This window comes from Plecotus auritus (genome assembly GCF_963455305.1).
Source record: "Plecotus auritus genome assembly, chromosome: 2".
Classification (NCBI taxonomy): domain Eukaryota; kingdom Metazoa; phylum Chordata; class Mammalia; order Chiroptera; family Vespertilionidae; genus Plecotus; species Plecotus auritus.
The window spans coordinates 52,459,046-52,482,826 of NC_137771.1; the positions used below are offsets into that span (position 1 = coordinate 52,459,046).

Consider the following 23,781-nt stretch of genomic DNA (forward strand, 5'->3'; position numbering starts at 1 on the left):
ACTTGATCTCCCCTATCCACTCTGCCTGCTGGTCTGCTCGCCCCTAACTGCCCCCCACCAGCCTTCTTTCCCCCAACTGCCCCCCCCACCAGCCTAATCACCCCCTACTGCCCTCCCCTCCTGGCCTGATCACCCCTAACCACCTCTGCCTCGGCCCTGCCACCATGGCTTTGTCTGGAAGGATGTCCAGAAGGTCTCCCAGTCTAATTAGCATATTACCCTTTTATTAGCATAGATATTAGTCCAGAACTATAAGGGGATTAAATATATATATTATTACAGTTTACATTCAATATTATTTTTAGCATAGTAGTTAAATGATTATGTACTCTACAAAGTGTTCCCTTGATATTTCCAGTACCCACCTGACAACCTACATAGGTATTACACTATTATTGACTATATTTCCAATGCTGCACTTTACAGTCCTATGACTATTTTGTAACTGTTTCTCAACCCCTTCACCTTTTTCACCCAGTCCCCCAACTACCCTCCCCTCTGGCATCTATCAGTCTGTTCTCTGTATTATGAGTCTGTTTCTGTTTTATTTGTTTATATATTTTTTTAGATTCCACATATAAGTGAAATCATATGGTATTTGTCTTTCTCTGACTGGCTTATTTCACTTAGCATGATACCCTCTAAGTCCATCTGTGCAGTGGCAAGTGATAAAATTTTATTTTTTAAGGCCTAGTAATATTTCATTATGTACATGTACCACAGCTTGTTAAATCTCCTTGTCTATTGATGGGCACTTGGGTTGCTTCCATAGCTTGGCTATTATAAATAACACTGCAATAAACATAGGAGTGCATATATTCTTTCAAATTAGTGTTCTGGGTTTCTTCAGCTATATACCAAGAGGTGGAATTGCTGGGTCATAAGGCAGTTCCCTTTTTAATTTTTTGAGGATCCTCCATAGTGTTTTCCATAATGGCTGCACCAATCTGCATTCCCAACAACAGTGCACGAGGGTTCCCTTTTCTCCATATACTTGCTAACATTTGTTGTTTGTGGATTTATTGATAAAAGCCCTGATGGGTATGAGGTGATATTTTAAATTGTGGTTTTAATTTGCATTTCTATGAGGGGTTCCTTTTAAATAAATACTGGTGTTTTTGCCTGTAGACCTAGACTCTGAAATATTTCAGGCAACTGATCAGGAAGAATTGAGGCAGGCCTGTAGAACTAATTCCTTCTCCTCATTGAGTCATAAGTTCCTCATAAGCAAACTATGGGAGTGGGTTTGCTAATCTTTCAGGAGGAAAAAGGAGCACGCTCTATCAGCAATCGAGTACTTTCAGACAAAATCAGATAAAAACACATTAGAAAGTCAAATCTGCTAGAGACATATTTTAGAATGGGATTCTGTTTCACAGAGAGCTAAAACTGATGTAAACTTCTTAATCATATCACTTTTAGACATAATACCTGATGATAAATTCCAACATTTCATGCTGTTTTTAAATGCATTCTTTTCAATATAACCATAAAACTAAATGTTAACCATCTATTGCATGCTTACTTTCACCTTTGCCCTAATTATAATGTTTCTTATCCTGACTTTTAATCATTGGTTTATGTATTTTATATTTTTAATAGAGGCCCGGTGCATGAAATTCGTGCATGGAGGGGGTGTCCCTCAGCCCAGCCTGCACCCTCTCCAATCTGGGACTGCTGGCTCCCAACTACTCACCTGCCTGCCTGCCTGATTGCCACTAACTGCTTCTGTCTGCCAGCCTGATCAGCTCCTAACCACTCCGCTGCCAGCCTGATCGACGCCTAACTGCTCCTTTGCCTGCCCGATTGCCCCTAACTGCCCTCCCCTGCCAGTCTGGTCACCCCTAACTGCCCTCCCCTGCTGGCCTGGTCACCCCTAACTGCCCTCCCTTGCCAAGCTGGTTGCCCCTAACTGCCCTCCCCTGCTGGCCTGGTCATCCCCAACTGCCCTGCCCTGCAGGCCTGGTCACCCTCAACTGCCCTCTCCTGCAGGCCTGGTTGCCCCCAACTGCCCTCCCCTGCTGGCCCGGTCACCCCTAACTTCCCTTCCTTGCCAGGTGGTCGCCCCTAACTGCCCTCCCCTGCCAGCCAGGACATTCCAGCAGCGGTGGAGCAGCAAGGCTGGATCTGCCTCCAGAGGGGGCGGATCCAGCCTCGCTACTCACCCCCCCCCCCCCCGCCCCCTGCCTGGCTGACAGGCCTGAACACTCCAGCAGCAGGGCTGAGGGGACTGGGCGCCACCATCTTGTGGCTATGGGCACTGTCATCTTTTTGATGGAGTGACAGTTTATTTGCATATTACTCTTTTATTAGATAGGATTTTTCACTCATTTTTAAATAATAAGAGAAAGTGGTAAAAAATATTCAAATAATTTTACAACACCACTGCTCAGGATAAATTTAGAAATAGTGCATGACCTCTAAGAAGAGATAGTAGGAAACAAGTGTCTGCCAGTTGAATACAAATCCTTAAATTTGGTCTAGGAAAGGTCGTGTTAGGGTGTCAGTGCATAGCTTACAAAACCACAGAGGTGTTAAAAAGCAATATATCAGAGTCACGAGCAACTTCTTCTGTTTTCTGTACTTCAATATATTTTGACTTTTAGTTTAGATTTCTAAAATATTTGTATGTGGCAGGAATTAAGAGACAGAGGGTAGCTAGGCAATCAGGAATTGGGACCATGGGGGAGGGAAGAAATAAAACCAGGGAACACAACTAGGTGGAGTTACTAAGGCTCCTCAACTGGGCAGGGAAGGAAGGGTGCACATGAGGGGTATGAACTTTAAAATGTATGGATATTGCTAAGACAGGCAGCATGCAGATAACCAATCACAAGGCAGTAAAGCTTATAAACCAATCCCAATGATGTTGCTAAGGCAGAATTCTTTAAAAAGACCAACCAGGAGCTAGCATGACTGTATCCACCCCCTAAATTAAAAAGTGCACACTTCCTCTTCAGCTCTCTCTTCTCCCAGCATGCAACGGGTTCCTGAGGTTTCTGTCTCAGGGGAGCATATCCCTGCGTCCATATGGCTTATGGCCATGTGTGACTCTACACATGGACTAATAAAATTTAATTCGCATGGATGCTCTCAATAAACGTTGGTTCCGCTTATCGTTTTTGTCTGCGACTTCATTCTTCGATTTTGAGAGACACTGAACTTGGACACAACTCCCCACATTTTGGTTTCAGGGAGACAAGCCAGTGGACCTTCAGTAGGGGATGTTTGTGTTAAGAGAGGTGGAGATTGATTGGGCAGCACTGGTAAAGGAACAGGGAAGAATAACAAGGATTACTGAACACCACTGATACTCAAAGATTCACCTAATTACCTCACTTATTCCGCACAGCATCCCCTTCACTCATCACTGAAATATTCCTTACGCACCTTCAACGTGTCAGGCACTGTGCTTGGTAGAGACAAGGCTGGACAAGACCAAACCAGCTTCCACCCTTGTGAAACTCATATCTAGTATAGACAACAAACAAAGAAGTAAATAGACAAACAAAGACAAACTATAAATTAGGATAGGCACCCTGGAGGAAACAAATGAGCTGAGGTAGCAAATAATAAGAGGAAACTACTTGCTATAGGAAGATCAAGAAAGACTATTTTTGAGAAAGTAACCAAAGGAAGACAATCAAAGAAATAAATAGAGCTGTCCATGTAGGAAACAGAAAAAGAGCAGAATGGCACATGCAAAGGCATGAGAAAGACACTATGTCTAGTGAGTGATGAATGGGTTGGGGGCTAGCGTAAAAATGGAAAGGTCTTCAGGAGGCTGTTGATGTAGCTGAGAGATGAGATTTGCTAGAATAGGAGTATTAGAGATAAAGTGAACACTATTATTGAATATATATTGGAGGTAGAGATATATTTCCTGGTGGTACTTGCCCATATACTTATTAATATTGCCCACATAACAGTTGATAAACAGCCTAAAAGTTGGGAAATAAAATAAAACTCTTACAGTAAGTAACTTCCTGATGGGTTATGAATGCTGCCTTCCTCAATCCCCGCCCACTGCATCACACTCCCTGGCTTTATTAATTCAAAATCAATGTTGGTTTTATAGAGTTCTAAAAGTGAAAGCTTTTGGCAATCTAATGATTTTGAATTATAATTTGCTTTATTAACCAGGACAGCTTATCGATTTTCATTTCGTAAATTCCTAACTTCATTCCATCTGAAAGAGGCACTCAATCCTGAAAGCTCTCCAGATACATTTCTTCTGTCCCAAATGTCAACCCGCTTTTGCATTTCTTCCAGAAAAGTGCTGTGTTATCACCAGCAATGAAAAAGTTTGCATTGGCTAATGCAGGAATCTGTAGCAACTCTAAACCATACGCCGTTCTTACCATGAATCTCAACTGGGTTACCTGAGTGACCAATCTGTTTTGTCAGCTTTGCTAAAATTATACCTGTACCTGCCCATCTTTAAAGTGGCCCCAGTGGCTAGTAATCTTCCCCCTTACCAAGTAAACCAACATGGAAAAGGTTCACAATAAGCAGGGTTGGAGTCAAAAGATGAGCTGGAAATTACCCTGCCCTTTTCGAACTCAGAACTTCTGTAGTTCTTTTCTTCCTTTTCATTCTGTTTACTGTTGAGACTCTGGGGTGTATGCTAGTGATGCTCACCAGGGCTTCCATTTCTCCTTTTTCTTGGCTCATGGCAGGATTGTACTTCCTTGCACCCTGTGATTGGCACGGCACACCACATGTTCTAGAAGTATTTAGGAGCTGCTGGACACCACCCCTGCACCCCCACTACTGAACAACCTGGTCTTAACTGGGACAGGTTTCTTCCCAGCCTTGATATGAAGGAAAATACAAATTTCCAAATTAGAGGAGCATGGGAGTCTTATCATCAGAGAGGGAGGAGGTGTGATACACGTGGGCCTGGTTTTTATCATTCTTCGCACCTTACTGGCTCTCTCAGCCTCCTTTTGTTCAGCTGTAAAAGAGACAATAGCAGAGTTTGATATAACAATGTAGTATGTCAAGTGCTGAGCAGAATGCCAAATGATAGGTGATGTTCAATGAAAATAGGTGGTTTTGTGATGGATAATGATAAATACTAAACGTCTAGAAGAATATACCATAAGGCAGAATGGAAACTGAAGAGACTACAGAAGTGGGGAAAAAATTGTCATTGATCCCGTCTCACTTCCCCTTCTCTCTCTGCACGCTTCTTCCTCGACATGGGCAGAACTGCCTGTCCCTCAGTGTACCCTGACGCTGTCTCTCCTCTCCCCACTCCTCTGTCACAGCCACTCCCAGGAAAGCATGTCTCACTCATGAAAGCACTTATTAAAATAGCTGCATTTTAACAGGATTTAAGTGAAAGGACTAAAGCGCCAACACAATGCATATGCTTAAATATTGTAAACATTCATTGTAAATTTTTAAAAATGTTACTTCTCTTTCCCCTTTGCACCATATATATTCACATTTTTCTCGGATTCCTGCACCCAAGTAACACACAATCAAGATGACTTCATTCACTGAATAAGTATAGGAGGAAAAAGAAACAGAGAAGAAAGGAGGGAGGGAGGCAGGGAGGGAAAGAAGGAAGAAAGGAAGGGAAAGAAAAATTCCTATTAAGAAAAACAATTATAAAATCAGGTAGAAATACTTATCCTTCTCTGAATGACCTGATACTGTTCTAGCAGCAGAGATTGGAAGGACTTGGAGTTATTCTGTCCTTGTCCTTAAGTACAAGGTGGGGCAACAGTAGGTTTACAGTTGTGAATTTGCAGAACAAGAGTTTAGTCTTGCCAAAACCGGTTTGGCTCAGTGGATAGAGCGTCGGCCTGCGGACTGAAGGGTCCCAGGTTCGATTCCGGTCAAGGGCATGTACCTTGGTTGCGGGCACATCCCCAGTGGGAGGTGTGCAGGAGGCAGCTGATCGATGTTTCTCTCTCATCGATGTTTCTAGCTCTCTATCCCTCTTCCTTCCTCTCTGTAAAAAATCAATAAAATATATTTTTAAAAAAAAAGAGTTTAGTCTTGTATTGCTATTTATTTATTATTTTCCATAGAACAACTGCAAAGCTACTTTTGTCCACCTTGCATAGAAGAGAAGGAAAAACTCTTTATAACACTTATTATAACATCACTAGAAATTGGTCATTTATTCCTAAAGCAGAACCTCCTGCTTGAAAGACCTTTAGCCCTATTTGATTTTGTCATTTATTCATGGGTAGAATTATTACGGAAACATATTTTAGGACCACTAATTTCATCACTAATGGAATTGTACATTTGTTCTTTGAACAACTAACCATATATCTAATGTAAATCAAAGGGACAAAAGAATTTCCTCATATTTAGTCTAGGATTGGTCTTAGCTGAACTTTTGCTGCTTATGCCATGTCAAGTAGCTATTTTCCTTTTTTTTTTTAAATTTCTTTATTGATTAAGGTATTACATTTGTGTCCTTATCCCCCCATTATCCCCCAACCCTCCCACTCATGCCCTCACCCCCCTATTGTCTGTGTCCATTGGTTAGGCTTATATTCATGCACACAAGTCCTTTGGTTGATCTCTCCCCCTTACCCCCACCCTCCCCTACCTTCCCTCTGAGGTTTGATGGTCTGATCAATGTTTCTCTGTCTCTGGATCTGTTTTTGTTCATCAGGTTATAATGTTCTTTATTATCCATAAATGAGTGAGAAGTGAGATCATGTGGTATTTTTTTTCACTGCCTGGCTTATTTCACTTAGCATAATGCTCTCCAGTTCCATCCTTTTGTTGAGTTGTATGAGTTCCCTGTAAATGTTGGAGATTAAACCCTTATTGGTGATAACATTGGCAAATATGTTCTCCCATGCAGTGGGCTTTCTTGTTGTTTTGTTGATGATTTCTTTTGCTGTGCAAAAGCTTTTTATTTTGATGTAGTCCCATTTGTTTATTTTCTCTTTAGTTTCCATTGCCCTAAGAGCAGTATCAGTGAAGAAATTGCTTCAGCATATGTCTAAGATTTTGCTGCCTGTGGATTCCTCTAGTATTTTTATGGTTTCCCATCTTATATTTAAGTCCTTTATCCATTTTGAGTTTATTTTTGTGTATGGTGTAAGTTGGTGGTCCAGTTTCTTTTTTTTTTTTTTGCATGTATCTGTCCAATTTTTCCAACACCGTTTATTGAAGAGACTGTCTTGACTCCATTGTATGTTCATGCCTCCTTTGTTGAATATTAATTGAGTGTAGTGGTTTGGGTTGATTTCTGGGTTCTCTATTCTATTCCTTTGATCTATATGTCTGTTTTTGAGAACAGTGGCTTTGTAATACAGTCAAGTAGCTATTTTCATCCTCACTTGAGACTAGTAGAACCTCTACTAGTTTGGGCAGCTATCTCCATCATGGGAAAGGGTTAGTTTTTTATACAGTTGCAGAGTCTGGAATGTAAAATGTAAAATTATTAAGTACATAGTGTTATCAAATGGATCATATCAATGCAGTCCCTCTAATTCCTACAATTATAAGTATATAGAGATATACCCTAAGTATATCTCTATATATAGGCATTTACAATTAGGTTTCATTGTGAAACAATTTCTAGAAATTGACTTGTTCAACTGTGTACCAGATGAGTAATAAATAACTGGGTGCTGGCGAAATCTCCCACCGTGACTGTGAAAATGCAGCAAGAGTGTTGATACAAAAATAACTTTAGAAATATGTTGAAACATTCACTATTTTTCCAAAAACAATTGCATCACTTCCTAGAAACATAAGTACATGGCTTTTCAACCATTGTGTGTGTGTTTTTTTATATAAAGTATGGGAGGAGTCTTTAAATACAGTGATGAAATGAAAAATTAGTCAATGGAATTTTACTGGCACAACCTAGAAGTCAGAATCAGATCAACAATATATGCACTAGAAACAAACACTGAACAATGTTTTTTGTGAGCCATTGGAAGCCACCAAAGCACAAACAGGAATTGGTGTTAACAGTTGGACTGGACATCAAAGGGACTATGGGAGGCAGTTGACCTGAAATCCAAGATGATACTTTTATTAGCAGATAAAGCAGATTCTTATGCTCTTTTGTATATATGGTTTCCCAACTTAATCTTATGCTCTTTTGTAAATTTGTCTTCATACAGGCACAACATCCTAATATATAAAAAACCAGGGGCTGTCATGACCGAAACAACCGGATGGACTACTGAACAGCAGGCTGCTTGGGATCACCTGGCCAGCAGAGGGGTTAGTGAAGGATGACCAAATGACTGAACAGCAGGCTGCATGGGGCAACCAGGCCGGCAGGGGGGTTAGTGAGGGACGACCAAATGACTGAACAGTAGGTTGGGTGGGGCAACCAGGTTGGCGAGGGGTTAGTGAGGGATGACCAAATGACTGAATAGCAGGCTGCGTGGGGTGACCAGGCTGGCAGGGGGGCAGTTGGGGACAACCAGAATGGCAGGGGGGCAGATGGGGGCAACCAGAATGGCAGGGAGGGGGCAGTTAGGGGCAACCAGGCCAGCAGAGGAGGGCATCAAGGGATGACCAGGCCAGCAGGGGGCGGGGACAGTTAGGGACAACCAGGTTGGCAGGGGGGCAGTTTGGGGCAATCAGGCAGGCAGGCAGATGAGCAGTGAGGAGCCAGCAGTCCCGGATTGTGAGAGGGATGTCTGAGGGGTCCCGGATTGGAGAGGGTGCAGGCTAGGCTGAGGGAACCCCCCTCCTGTGCACAAATTTCATGCACCGGGCCTCTAGTTGTAAGTAAAAGTCCCAAATAAGCATGTCTGACTCAAGAAGGCAGAAGCTGGACCACCACTACCATCTGTGTTCAGGAATCACATCACATACCTGTGTGAATGCCCTCTTGTTCAAATAACTTTAAAAATCCTTAATCATCCTTTTTCAAATGAGTAGCATCTGGGTCCCTTCAAATTTCAACCATTAGATGAGTTTATTGCTGGGATTTAAAAACTACCAGAAAAGAAATCTGAGTGTTCAAAGCAGTGAAGTCAACCTGTGTTCATAATAGAAGTGTAAGAATTCCTAAAACCTCTTGCCCAACATAAATAGAGCAATTTGATTTTAGTCGAATTTGATTATCTTTCCCACCACTTGCTTTATGAAATGTGTACTGTTTGTTTATTTATTTGTAGGAAAAAACTTCCAGCTATTTCAGCATTAGAAATCTGACCACTTTAGAGTTATCTTTCTTAATTGGAGCCAAGGGTTGTGTGCATCATTGAGATTTTTTATTCAGTCCATAAACCTGTTAAATTCCAAAAACTATATCATATTAGATCTTATAATTTTGGAGTTTAGATTTGGCTTCCTCCCTAGATCAACCAACCTTTCTGTAATGGATTGAATTGTGTTCCTCAGCCCAAACCAAATTAGTATGTTGAATTCCTAACCCCCAGGACCACACATTGTAACTTTATTTGAAAACAGGGTCTTTGCAGATGCAATGAATTAAGATGAGGTCATACTAGAGTCAAGTGGGCCCCTTGCCAGCCTGGTCACCACAAGTGGGCCCCTAAACCATCATGTTCTTATAAAAAGGGGACATTTGGACAGGAGAGAATACTATGTGGCATGATGTGACTTGCCTACAAGCCAATGAGTGCCAAAGACTGTGAACCTCGAGAAACTAGGAGAGTCGCTGTCTCCCTCACAGCCCAGGAGAACCACTGGAAGGACCTAACACTGCCAATATCTTGACCTTGGACTTCCAGCCTCCAGAACTGTGAAAAAAATAAATTTCCATTATTTAGGTCTGTGGTACTTTGTTATGGCAGCTCTAGCTCACTAATACCCCTTATTTATTGCTGTGCCTGCAAATAGTCTCATTGGCTGATTAGTGATTCTCTTTTTATCTCTGCTCTTTTTCATTAAATGGGGGATATTTGCATCTAAGCAGCTATCCCAAGAGTTAGCCTTCAACATGATGGTCATTAAAAAAAAAGGACAATATCTTTGAGCATCGATCCTGGCCTTTGAAAAGATGAGAAAAGATGAGACTTGGTAAGCAGAATGAGACCATTTGTCATCTGCTTACACTCTCCTTAAAAAAGTACATCGTAGCAGCTCACTTGATACATGCCAATACTAAACAAAAATTAAAAAAACATTTTGACATAAATGTGAGCCTCAGTCATAGTTAAAACAAGCTGGACATTCCACTGATGTCCTTAAAGTGGGATCTAAGCAACAAGAGGATTTCAAGTAGGAAAATTAATAACAGTATCTTTGCTCTTAGGAAGGAAAAATGGGTATGATTCTGTTAAGTTGGGAAACAAAATGGGATCCACAAACTCAAGCTACTTCTTAGAAAATAGAAATGGAGGTAGTGATGTCAGGGGAAGAACAGCAGTCAGCTACTGGGCTGAGTGATGTCTTTCCTAGTCCTAGGAAAATAGGGACTAGGTGGACTTCCTAAACTGCAGCTATACTCCCAACTTCCAGCTCTCTGGGCCGCATTTGACAAATGTAGTTCTCAAGCTTTAGTGTGCATTACCAGGAGAATATCTAAGACACAGATTTCTGGGCTCCAGTTCCAGTAAGGTCCAGAGTGGGACCAAAGAGTTTGCATTTCTGCCTATTGAAAATTATTCCTAAGTGATGCTAATGTTGCCAGTCCAGGCACGATACTTTGAGAACCACTAGACTACATAAATGTTGTCAAGCCTCCCTGATGAAACAAATCACCTGGAAGGAACTTGTTTTTAAGAAATACAAAATCCCAGGTCCCCTGCCAGATTTTTTCTGGCTTGTGACCTCCAGGGAAAAGAACAGGATTTTCTATTTTAACAAACTTTGTGTGATTAATATGATTAGGCAAGTTTGGGAAATGCTACATCAAATCTCCATGAGTTTTATTTTAGCATCTGTCATTTTCCCACCTACCAATGGGTAGGTTTTGCAATATGGTATAGTTGTGTGATAAGTTAAGAGTAGCAAAACCCCTGGGTTCTGTAACCCTAATATGCTGGCTTTATAGGCCGACCAAAAAAACCCACTCTTCATTTCATGAACAGGTTCCCTGGGAGACAGTCTTAATACCAACTGGTCCCAGTAGTCCAACTCAGTCCAGAGACCATACTGAAACAGGCTCAGATGACATAGCCTTTACTGGCAACTCTCCTACTTCTTTTCAGCTCCTTCATATCTCATAGCCCACTTCCTGCTTTGAATATTAATGGAGACTCTAGCCTCAGGCTTTTTCCTCTAACTTTGCAAGCTTTTGCATGTAGGTTATGCTCTAGGAAGTTTTATTTCAAAATCACCTTCTTATATTTTGGCAGAAATAGTCTTGCTGCACCTGCAGAGGAAATCCCATTGGTTCAGCCTCTGGCTGATAGTAATGCAAGTTAACCCTTTAAAGGAAGTTGGAGATTTGCAAAGAACTTGTAGTAAAACTGCTTGGGGCTCTATTATACCCATGTACTGCTTTGGCATATGCATAATTCCTGTCTCTCAGATCCAAATTCCAACCACTTACTCAAAATTGAGGCGCTCTGTAAATGACTATTTTGGCATCATATTTTACCTCAGAGAATTTATAGAGGTTTTAAAATAATAGCATCATACATATCATCTTTATCCTTTGCAGCAAATCTACAAGGTAGGCTTCACTCTCTTTTTTAAATAAGGACACTGAGGCTAAGTGAGATTAAATATAGAAATTTTCAAGGTTACTCTCAGTAGCCTGTGACACTCTTTCTCAGTTTTGTCTGCTCCCTGTACCTGTGGGTGTAGGTTGAAATTCAGCTCTCATGCCAAGATAAGAAATGACATCGCTGATTAAAGGCACGTTATTTTATACACAGGCATATATTTATCTCTTTTATTTTTTTTCTAAGAGCAATCATCCCATAATCAACAAATATTTACAGTTGTTTTCTTCAAGAAATCTAAGAAGACTCTCTTATATACTCAAATTTAAAGGCTGACCAAAATGGCACAACATCAAAGAGGAGAAATAAATAGAAAATCAACTCTTGACCCTTACCTATAGTATCTAACTAGTCATCTTACACATCACCCACAGAGACTGCAGTCAGGTCACTTACACTTTCCATCAAGTTTTTATTGAGCACTTTCTATGTGCTTAGCACTGTGCTGGACTCTACAGGTATAAGATATATACAAAGCATGGGTCCTGCCCACAAGGAGCTTACAATATGGTTAAGTATTAAAAAAAAATGATGACAAAGCTCTTAAAATACATATTGTACAAATCATTTTTATATAAAAAAGCATTTCAGATAATAAAAACAAAAGAAAGCCTTAGGACAAAAATGAAATGGAAAAACACTTTTATCCATTGGATGAGCCTAGAGATATTTTGAATTAACAAAGCAATTCAGTAAAAAGCCTGGATTAATGGAAAATATGAGCACAAATGTTTTAAACAGAGCAATTACACATTTTAGTATTCATAGTACCTGGAAGTATATCAACCAAGGTATATTTCTTACAGATCTTTAAGGTACCTTGATAATTACAATCATCTTAATAACAGATTCCTTTGGAATGTGCTTCCAACTACTGAGGATGTAGATAAATTTTGTTCCCTTAAGTAGTACATATGGTTCCATATAACCTGAATTTCATCACTTATTTAATATTTAAAAGTCATTCTTATAGACAGTAAAACTGTGGATACATTCAACTTCGTCTAAATTTTTATATATTTCATGGACCAAAGTCCACTTATAACTATAAGACACACATACATATCCTATATAATAAAGACCTAACATGCTAATTACAACAGATGGTGGAACAACCTTCTGGAACGAACTTCCAGAACAACCAGTGGGCAAGGAGTGGGGCTACGGGGCCTCGAGGCAGCTGGGGCTGTGAGGCAGCCAGGGCTGCCACCACCCTCTGCAGGATGATTGATGGGGGGGGGGAGGGGGGAGGGAGGGGCTCTGCAGTTGATCACCCCGCACAGGGTGGCGGCAGCAGGGGCTGCAAGGGCCAAGCCCCTAGCACGAATTTTGTGCACTGGGCCTCTAGTTTACATATAAAAGATAATGACTAATTTTCTCTTCCTTCTTTGAGAGAATTTGGACAAATATAGCTTCTGATGGAAGCTCAGTCTTCTAACCCTAACTTTTCCTGTTTTTGTTTGTTTGTTTGTTTGTTTGGTCTCTCTCGGCTCTAAGATCTTGGCATGGCTTGGCATGCCTCTTCACATTACTCTGCCAAAACCTCTCTTGGGAGCAGCACAGCCGGGATTTGTTTGTTTTGTTTCACACTGGGTTGTCGTGGTGCTGAGTGAAAGCACTGATTCTGCAATAAGGTGGAGGTGGGAGTAGGCAGGAGTTCATTTCTTCCAATGCAGAAGTCATAGGTCAAAATTATACCTAAATATTATATGTAGTCAAGAGCCAGGTCTGTACAGTCCATTTATAAAGCATCTTAATACCACATATTTGTTTTACATATGGACCCCATAGAGCTTTACAGTAATTACTAGATTTACAATAAAACTTAGATCAAGCACCATTTCTCACATGTAATTTTTTAAAGAGCTCCTAAGAAATTTATTTTATTTTGAGTTTTAATTCTATCCTCACTATAACATCATTATTAAGTTATGAGGATCTGTGTTTACTGAAGCAATGAAGAAAACAAAGCTGAAAACATTTGTTAAAAATAAGTAAGTGTGTTACTGAATCATGATTCAGAATATTTGATGTTATAGAGCTTATTATTTTGGGTGAATTAGTATGAAATGGATATTTTTCTGTGGGTTAAGAAGTATTGAAACTATTTTATGCTGACATATGCTGTCTCTATATCAGGTTTCAAACTTATTGGACAAAGATCATTCCTAATTCAGAAATATCTTCACCAAATAGTTACTCTTTTTCAAATCTTTCCAATCATTTTGTTATTTTATTACTTTCACATATAGAGCCTCAATAAACATTATTATATCAAACTGCCTGTGATTATTCTGCCTGGATGTAGCATTCTTAAATCAATAAAGTTTCATATGGAAATTCCCAAGTTGGAAACATGGAAACAAGGGGCTTTATATCACATTTGATGAAATTTTCAATGGCTAATTTTATACATACATTGTTCCTTTTTTGAGAATTTACCAAATAAATAGCATCTTTCTTGGTGTCAAGTAATGCTAAGAGAGCTATAAAAAAAAATCTGAGAAAAAGGTCCTGACCATCACTAAATACAATTTTGCCGCAGGAAAAAGACATACATAGTGAAAATATTAGGGAATAACACAATACTCTTCAAAATGAGCACTATATAACTTCAGAGTTGTGGATAGAGGTAAGAGGAGAACAAAGGTACTCAAATTATTCAAGGCTGAAGGACAAGGTGAGATTTGAACATGTGAGAGATGAGTAGGTTTTGCATGGACAAAAATAATCATGAGGTATTATAAACAAGAATAAGAGCCAGGAATCTGAAGTTTATTCTATTCATGACATTTAAACCCACACAGAAAGAAGCCAGTTTATAGTTGAAATTGAGAACTCATATCATACAGTTGGAGATAAGTCTGGATAAAGAATTACTCACAGTTAGCACTTACAGAGTACCTTTTGTGTTACACTCACTTTACATACATTATCACAGTAACCTCACAGGTAAGTGTTATTAGCTTTGGTTTATAGATTAAGTCACTGAGAATGCATGAGGTTAATTAACTTTCTCAAGGTCACAGAGCTAGTGAGTGGAACAGCTAGATTTAAATCCAAGTTTGATTCCAAAACCCATGCTTATATTACTCCATCACGTTGTCTTATAAATGGAATGTCATTGTAGCAAATTTCACATCCTGCTGGGTTATCAGGACAACCTGGAATCAAAATACTTGAACTTGGATTTGATTTCCTATATTAGTCATGCAACATTGGACAAGCCTTCTGTAAACTTTACCCTCTTTTGTAAAAATAAAATAATAAATAGATGACAGCTAGACAGCCACAAAGATAAGTGATGGACAGATAGATGTAACAGAAGCATGGACATTCTTATTATTGGATAATTCCACTTGATCAATAAAATGTGTTGAATTTAAATCTGAATCAAGGGATTGTGTACAGCATCTGATTTGTGATAATTACATAAAGCCATTTCAAATACAGGTTTGAATGAAAATAATTGCAGTTTATAACTAATTCACAACTGGTTCTACTATGTAAGAGAAATGACTCAACTATTTTTGCTTAATGTAGTTGGCAGAAATGACAATGGAGTCATAGTATAGGCTCCCAGGACTCCTGATACTATATTATCATCTCTGCCCCAAATGTTCTGGAAGATGACAGCGTGGCCCTTAGCACAGTTCCTAAAGAAGAGCCACAATAAATATGTGTTAAATTAAATAAAAGAGAAGAGGAAAGGAAAGGAGGAAGAGAGGGGAGGGAAGACAAGAGAAAAAAAGTCTGGTTGAACTTATAGGAAGGTAAGATCATATTATATGATGCAAAGTATTTTTAAAAATTCTACAATTCAGACAAAATGGGTTTCTTCCTTTCATAAAAAAGTCACAAATTTTGATATGTGACAACTATGTTACTTATTAATATTGCCTTTTTATACTACCAGAGAATAAATTTTAAGAAATTCTGAATTAATAGTGGTGAACCAGAAGGCTGTGCTTGGATCTTTATTGCTTTTACTCAATGGTTAATCACCTAGCCTCATTATTGTTTTCTATGACACTTCAAGAGAGCCCTTCATCACGCCTTTCAGTCTTCAAAGACAGAGAAATGAGAATTAAATTGATTCCAGAGTTACTAGTGGCAGATAATCAGAATATTGACTTAGGGACTTTGAGTTCCAAGCTTAACCCAGAAGGACACAACTCCAAAACATTAGTCACACATTTTGCATAAATAACTTTTGTCATAATATAGTCCTACCTTCAATTAACATACTTTTCTATCTCATTAAATTTATATCTTACTAATTGAATTCTGCCCTCAATATGTTGATTTTACATTGTCAAAAGTGTACACTGATTTTTCAAACTCATATTGTAAAATCAAAACAACCACAAAATGTAAAGGTGTTTACATGGGTTGAAATTCAGGTAAAGGTTTGAAATTGGGATCGAACTCCTGGAAGATGGTTTTTTCTTTTTTTCACTTTTTCACCATTCATCATCTATGTAATCCTGCCCAATTTCTTAAATACATAGTCAAAAATCCAGCTCAAGAGGTCAATTTAACCTTTAGAGGCAGGAATAAACCTATTCTCAGTGGGTATTATTGACAAGAAAAAAAATTAAAGTAAAAAAATATGAAAACTAAGAAACAATCCAAATCAAAATATAAAATTCTCCTTCTCAGGTGGGAAGAAAAACACAAATTTGTGGAAGCAGGAATTATAAGAAAAAATCCATCTTTGTTCTTTCATGATCTGTTAGAATAGAGAGAGAAAGATGTAATAAGCATAAACAGTTTTTTTTGTTTTTGTTTTTGTTTTATGGTGTGAGGCAGGGGAGGGGAATCTTTTTTTTCTGTGTGGGCCATTTAGATATTTATAACATTATTCATGGGCCATACAAAATTATCAACTTAAAAATTAGCCTGCTCTATTTGGTCAAACATTTAATTAACTCACCCCTAATGCCTTGGCAGGGCCAGACCAAATGATTTCAGAGGTCTTATATGGCCCATAGGCCACATGTTCCCCACCCCTGGGAGGAGTAAGATATAAGTAAGCAATATAAATGTCTTAGACATCAAAACATTTTGGTTTGCAATGGACACAAACAACAGGGGAGTGAGGGCTTGAATGGGGGGGAGGGTAATGGGGGAATAAGGACACATATATAACACCTTAATCAATAAAGAAATTAAAAAAAAACATTCTGGTTTGAAGTAATTACATGTGTGTTTTTGAAATAAAAGCTACTTAAATAACTCTGGATTTTGAATCACTTAAGCCTCTGGATCATTTAATTATGCTAAGTATATGCTTTTTCTGAGTAATTTTTCTGGTTTCCAAGTAATCCAGAAGAATAATTAAATCAAGAAGCTATATCAATTGTAGACACATCAGATGGTCAAATAATCTTGCCATACAAACAACCCTAACCAAGATATAACTATACCCTAAAAAGGCATAAGGAGGAATGCCAATTGAAATAGACATGATCTGCAATTTTTTCCTGTCAAACCAACGAAGTAGTGTGAGTGTGTGTGTGTGTGTGTGTGTGTGTGTGTGTGTGTGTGTTTTAAGATATACAGAGCTGGTTAAGGTGAAGCAAAGCAGAAACTCTCATTCATTGCTGAAGAAATTTTAAATCTCTAAAATTCTTTTAGAAAGAAGTCAGACTATATACATCTTTAAAGAATATTACAATTTTGCATATCATTTATTCTTTAAAGTAAACTTATGGTAAAAAAAATCAACAACAACCAAATATATTTTTAAAAACCTCTGCATTTAAATTTTGGGTTATGATGGTCTATTTAACATGGTGCCAATTTGAACACAGATTATGGGTAAGTAAGCTATCGTGTATCCTTTTAATAGACTATTACATGAATATTAAAATTACTTTAAAATAATTTGTAAATAATATAGGGAATGCTTATTTTATGTTAAATGAAATACAATAGATGCAATAATGGATATGTAATATTATCATAAGTATGTAAAACAAAATCAAGAAAAGTGCAGAGGAAAAATATACTAAAATGATGGTGGAGTTTTCTTGAGTAATGGAAGTAAAGTTTAATAACCTGCCTTTTCTTTCTAATGTTCTTTATTTTCCAAAGTTTCTGTAAATAGCCTGGCTTATTTTTTATGATGAAGGGAAAGTATATTAAGATTTACTCTAAAAAAGTAAAAAGTGAAGTTAGAGTACATCTATCGATAAAGAGATGGGAGCTGGATATCTCCATTCTTTTTAAAAAATATATATTTTTATTCATTTCAGAGAGGAAAGGAGAGGGAGAGAGAGATAGAAACATCAATGTGAGAGAGCATCATTGTTTGATTGCCTCCTGCATGCCCCATGCTGGGAATCGAGGCTTCAACCCAGGCATATGCCCTGACAGGGAATTGAGCCATGACATCATAGGTCAATGCTCAGTCACTGAGCCACACCAGCCAGGCTGGATATCTCCCTTCTTTTCCCTTCATTTGTTTTCCAGGGGAATCTGTGTTTAGAGCAAAACGGTGCCTAGGTTATGTGTATTATATGTACATATTTAGGGAAAGAATGTAGGACCATAAAGGTGAGATGAGCAAATGCTATTGGCCTTGTGACTTATAAGCTATGTTTCATGATCAATCAGCTTATTCTTATCCTTCAGGCATTGTTACACACTATATCTCTATTGAAAAACACGTTTAGATCTTCCCCGGCAGGACAAAAATGATTGTCTTTCAACTACCTCAACTGTGGAGAACTAATGGCCAAAGAAACTGAGCTACTTGAATATCCACATCCATAACAACTTATACTGAGTAGAGGAGTTATGGTACCCAGCCTTAGACAGGAAATGAATAAAATGAACATGCTAACTTTTCATTAAAATGAAGAATTCAACTTATGCAAAAAGTCAAGTATGAAACTTTTCACATCATCTCATTAAAACAAAACAATCCCACAATGCCTGAAGGCTATTCATGCAATTAACCCTACAGTTAACAACAGAAATATTGAAAAGAGGTGTTTGAGGGAGAAAAGTCAAGTGCTCAGAATTTAAAATGAGCAACTGTGTATCATGTTAGGCATTATGTTCTGTTTTCTAGACGGTTTATTGAATTACATGCTTTATACAAAACAGATCAAATCAGAAGGGCAAGCAAGAAGAGTGTGCTAACCATATGGAGAACACACCGATCCTGCTCTAATTAAAACAGGGGTAGCTTAGACTTAAAATACTCTCCAAAACTATTTTTACTATGAAACATCAATGACATGCAGGCTCTTTCAGGGCATGAAAATTGATCGGTCACATGATCAGACTGGACCCAGTTTCAGAAAGTTCTCAGTGGGAGGAAATCTAAGTGAAGTTATAAAAACAACAGCTACTCTAAGGAATCTAGTCCTCCTTAATCAGATAAGTGTGCTTAACTTACATTTTATTCTTAGAGATATTCTGCCTTGGTAACACAAACTCAGGTCAGAACAAGGAGATGGGGGACGTCTATGCTGTAAATCCAGGCGGTTTCTGAATCTCACCTTTCCAAATGGTCACTCCACATCGATGCTGAGGAGCACTGGTGAGGTAAAGAGGTGGAGCTGGATGCATACTTGTTTTTGTGGTTCCTGATCTGTAAACAGACAGAGATGTCAGTGGACAGAATTCTTGATTATATCTCCTTTTGTCAGATGACACTCCCTTGAACATTGTCATAGAAAAGCAAAACCAAACTTTGTATATCAGCTCACATTGGTTATGATTCAGTAAATAAAGATGCTTTAGCTATTATCTTCCCAATACATCTCATTTTTTAAAAAATATATATACATTTCTTTTTTAAAAATATTTTTATTGATTTTAGAGAGGAAGGGAGAGGGAGAGAGAGAGATAGAAACATGGCTGCCTCCTGCACACACCCTACTGGGGATCCAGCCCACAACCCAGGCATGTGCCCTGACCAGGAATCAAACCGTGACCTCCTAGTTCATGGGTTGATGCTCAACCACTGAGCAGCACCGTTGGGCAAGACTATCTCATTTCTCCCTCCATGCCTTAACCCACACTCTATTTCTTACCAAACTTCCACACCAGATATTACTTGAGAGCAGACACCATGTCTAATATGAGTTTTAACTCTCTGAAGCAGTTACAGAGCACTTTTTAAATGCTGAATAAAAACTCACTAACTTCAGATGATGGATGAAGGTAAATCTAAGTCTACCACTCTCCAGTTTTCAGTGCTTCTCGTTGCTCCTAGGATAAAGACCAAATTCTTGACATGACCTCACAGGACCTGTTTCATCTGGCCTCTGGCTCCAGCTCCAGCTTTGTTTTGAATCTTTTGTCCTTTGCTCTTGTGTGTTTAGGCCACACTAGACTTCCATGAACTTCATGATCAGTGTCATCCTCCTTCCTACCTCAGGGCTTTGCACTTGAAGTTCCTCTGCCTAGAGTGCGCCTCCATTCCCTCATCACCTGGCTGACTTTCACTCGTTCTTCAGAGCTCAACTTGAAAAATCACTTTCTCAGAGAATATCCTGTTGACTAGGATTTATCTCCCACTATGTAATAATATCCACTATTTTCTCTTCAGAAACTCATAGCAGTTTGGAATTCATGGTTATTTGTGTGATTATTTGTTTCATATTTGTCATTATCTTCAAGCTACAAGTTTCATGAGAGGAGGAACTATGCCTGGTTTTGTTTACCACTGTGTCTCCAGTGGCTACCACAGTGTCTGGCACATGGGTCATGGTCAATAAGTATTTGTGACATAAAAGACCCTGAAGCCAATCCCTCAACAGTATTCTCCAAATAGTGGCTTAAATTCATCAGATGCAATAAAAATATTAAGAAAAATACATGAAAAATATTTCCTTTTATACATTTCTCAGTAATTCTCTTACAACAAATCGCAGATTGAAATTAAATTTTTACCAAAAAAAAAATTGCTACAAGAAAAAGCAGAAAAAAATAAAATTCAATGTTTCCTTTGTCAATCTCTTTTATTGGATTCCTAGAGTCATCTCCCCCAACCCCCAAAAGTTGAGTTAACATGATTTTAAACAGCAGCCCCATCCTAAGTGGTATGACATTACATAAGATGTCCAGATAGACATATACAGTAGTTCTCCCATTCTTAACTGTGTTAAGCAAATAGATAATTTCTGTTTTAGAAAGACAGAGTTATTAAAAGGAAAATAAAATGATATTTCTTCTTTGCAACAAAAATTACACTTTAGCCAATATCCATTTCAGAGCAAACAGAAATATTTCAGTGGCATTTTTATAGAAATAATGTGGCTCTGGAAGAGTTGAGGACAGGGTAGAAAAAAACAAAGAGGTTTTCTATTTATTTTCAGAGACTTTCAGTATCCCCTGCATGCCCTTATATGTGAAGATCGACACTTCTCATGTTAAAGAACGATCTAGCTAGATCCAGTTCCTACACTAGGCTTCTCTTCCTGATATTATGCTGCCTTGGTTCTTATTTAGAGGCCTGCTTTAACTAACTTGGGATTGCATTGTTGACTCAATTTTAGGAGCAGATACAACTATAGGAATTTGAATATCATGTGTCTGTACATTGTCAAGTAGCAAAAAAAGAGGAAACTGAAAAAATGAGGAACCACGGGTTATATGTGAAGAGCCAGGAGTTCTGAAGTGTGGCACATTCCCCATTCCTTCTCTGGTGAGCCCTGTTTTCTTTTTGGATACTCTCCATGAGTGACTACAACATTCTCATAAAAAACCTTTGCTTCACTGTCACACCTATTTTCCTCAACTTACTCTGCCCCTGCATCCCATGGACCATTCATTTTATACCAATTTTCTTTCCTATGTGTCTCTTTAAAAAAGAAAATTTTTTTTTTAGAGAGAGGAAGGGAAAGGGAGAGAAATATCGATGGGCTGTCTCCTGCATGCCTCCTACTGGGAATTGAGCCTGAAACCCAGGCATGTGCCCTGACCCAGAATCAAATTGGCAACCTGTTGTTGCATGCAACAATGCTCAACCAACTGAGCCACACCGGCCAGGGCTCTATGTATCTCTTTTATTTTACCCTTTGTCTCTAGTCTTTGCGCCTCATTCTTCTTGGCTAGTGTATTAGTTGAACTGCATTAAATTGTCTTTTTTGTTTAATCAAAATGGTTGGATATTGGAAAGTATATATGATTTAACCTAATGACAGCCTTCTAACTAATTAGTGCTTACTGACCTAAGTCTTTCTTCTCTCAAACACATCCTTCATATTGCTTCTTGGGCAAACCTTGACAAATCCTAAATATCTTTGAAGCTTCCCCATTAACTAGAGCCATGGTCAGCAAACTCATTAGTCAACAGAGCCAAATATCAACAGTACAACGATTGAAATTTATTTTGAGAGACAAATTTTTTAAACTTAAACTTCTTCTAACATCACTTCTTCAAAATAGACTCGCAAAAAGAAAAAAGAATCCAAAAATATGAAGATAGTCTAAGGAGCCTCTGGGACAAATTTAAGCGTACCAACATCCGAATTTTTGGGGTGCCAGAAGAAGAGAGAAAGCAAAATATTGAAAACCTATTGGAAGAAATAATGACAGAAAACTTTCCATACCTGGTGAAAGAAATAGACTTACAAGTCCAGGAAGCGCGCAGAACCCCATACAAGAGGAATCCAAAGAGGACCACACCAAGACACATCATAATTAATGTGCCAAGGGCAAAAGACAAAGAGAGAATCTTGAAAGCAGCAAGAGAAAAATGGTTAGTTACCTACAAAGGAGTACCCATACGACTGTCAGCTGATTTCTCAACAGAAACTATGCAGGCCAGAAGGGAGTGGCAAGAAATATTCAAAGTGATGAACAGCAAGAACCTACAACCAAGATTACTCTACCCAGCAAAGCTATCATTCAGTTGAAGGTCAGATGAAGAGTTTCACAGATAAGAAAAAGCTAAAGGAGTTCATCACCTCCAAACCAGGATTATATGAAATGCTGAAGGGTATTCTTTAAGAAGAGGAAGAAGAAGAAAAAGGTAAAGATAAAAATTATGAACAACAAAATGACATCAAATACATACGTACCAACAAGTGAATCTAAAATTCAAGTGATTAAAAAATCTGAAGAACAGAATGGACTGGTGAATATTATAGAATCAGGAATATAGAAAGGGAGAGGACTGACAATTCTCAGGGGGAAGGGTGTGTGAGGGGTGCGGGAAGAGATTGGACAAAAATATCACACCTATGGATGGTGACAGTGGCGGGGGGTAAGGGCATGGGGTGGGGAATCAGGTGGAGGGGAGCTATGGGGGGGAAAAAAAAGAGGAACACCTGTAATAATCTGAACAATAAAGATTTATATAAAAAAAACCAAACAAATAAAAAAACAAACAAAATAGACTTGCCCAGGCCGTGGTATTTTGTGGAAGAGCCACACTCAAGGGGCCAAAGAGCTGCATGTGGCTCGCGAGCCGCAGTTTGCTGACCACGGAACTAGAGGATAAAGTTCAAAAGTATCTTGAGTCCCACAATTGAGTGGCTCTAACCTAGTCTAGGTTGATCTCCTGCCTCTCCTCTTCATGTAAACTCTGATGTGATTCACTAACCTACTCACTCTTCTAGAAACCTGCCAACACTCTTTAACACCTAATTCCTGTAGAGTAAGCATGTCAGGCTTGCAGCCCTCAGGCCACATGTGGCCCACAACGAATATTTTTGCAGCCCAGCCAATATAACAGTGTGTAAGAAACGTTTTAATAAAATTTCGTAACTTAATTTTTACAATATCCTGTTATACATAATTATCAATAATGAACTACAACGTTCGCTAATGACTGATTACTATAATCGTGTTGCATTCATTTCCCTTACACACCTTATGCTCAGGCGCACCATTTCTCTCCACTAATACTAGCAGCAAATATTTTAGCAGCCGATTGCCACGTCATTAGTCTTGGCCTGACTTGTTTGGTGTGCGCAACAGGAAATATTTCGCTTTTGGAGAACAAGAAATCTAGATTTATTTGCCTTATGCTTATTAATTTGTGCAGTTATTCAGTGTCTAGTAAGTTAATGTTCAAGGACAAATATTAATTTTTATTAAATGTTCTATTATTTTATGTTAATGATTACTCATTTATTTCAGCCCTTTGCATTCAGCATGTCTCTGTTGA

At 38.6% G+C, this 23,781-nt stretch overlaps 1 protein-coding gene across 1 annotated transcript in view; it reads right to left on the bottom strand.

The window, feature by feature from the left end:
• The window catches only part of PTGER3 (prostaglandin E receptor 3), a 109,028-nt gene that overhangs the window by 2,340 nt on the left and 82,907 nt on the right, over positions 1-23,781 (bottom strand). The window contains exon 3 of the mRNA XM_080655476.1: positions 19,160-19,251. Coding sequence (XP_080511602.1) covers positions 19,160-19,251 — 92 coding nt within the window. The remainder of the gene's footprint in view (positions 1-19,159; positions 19,252-23,781) is intronic.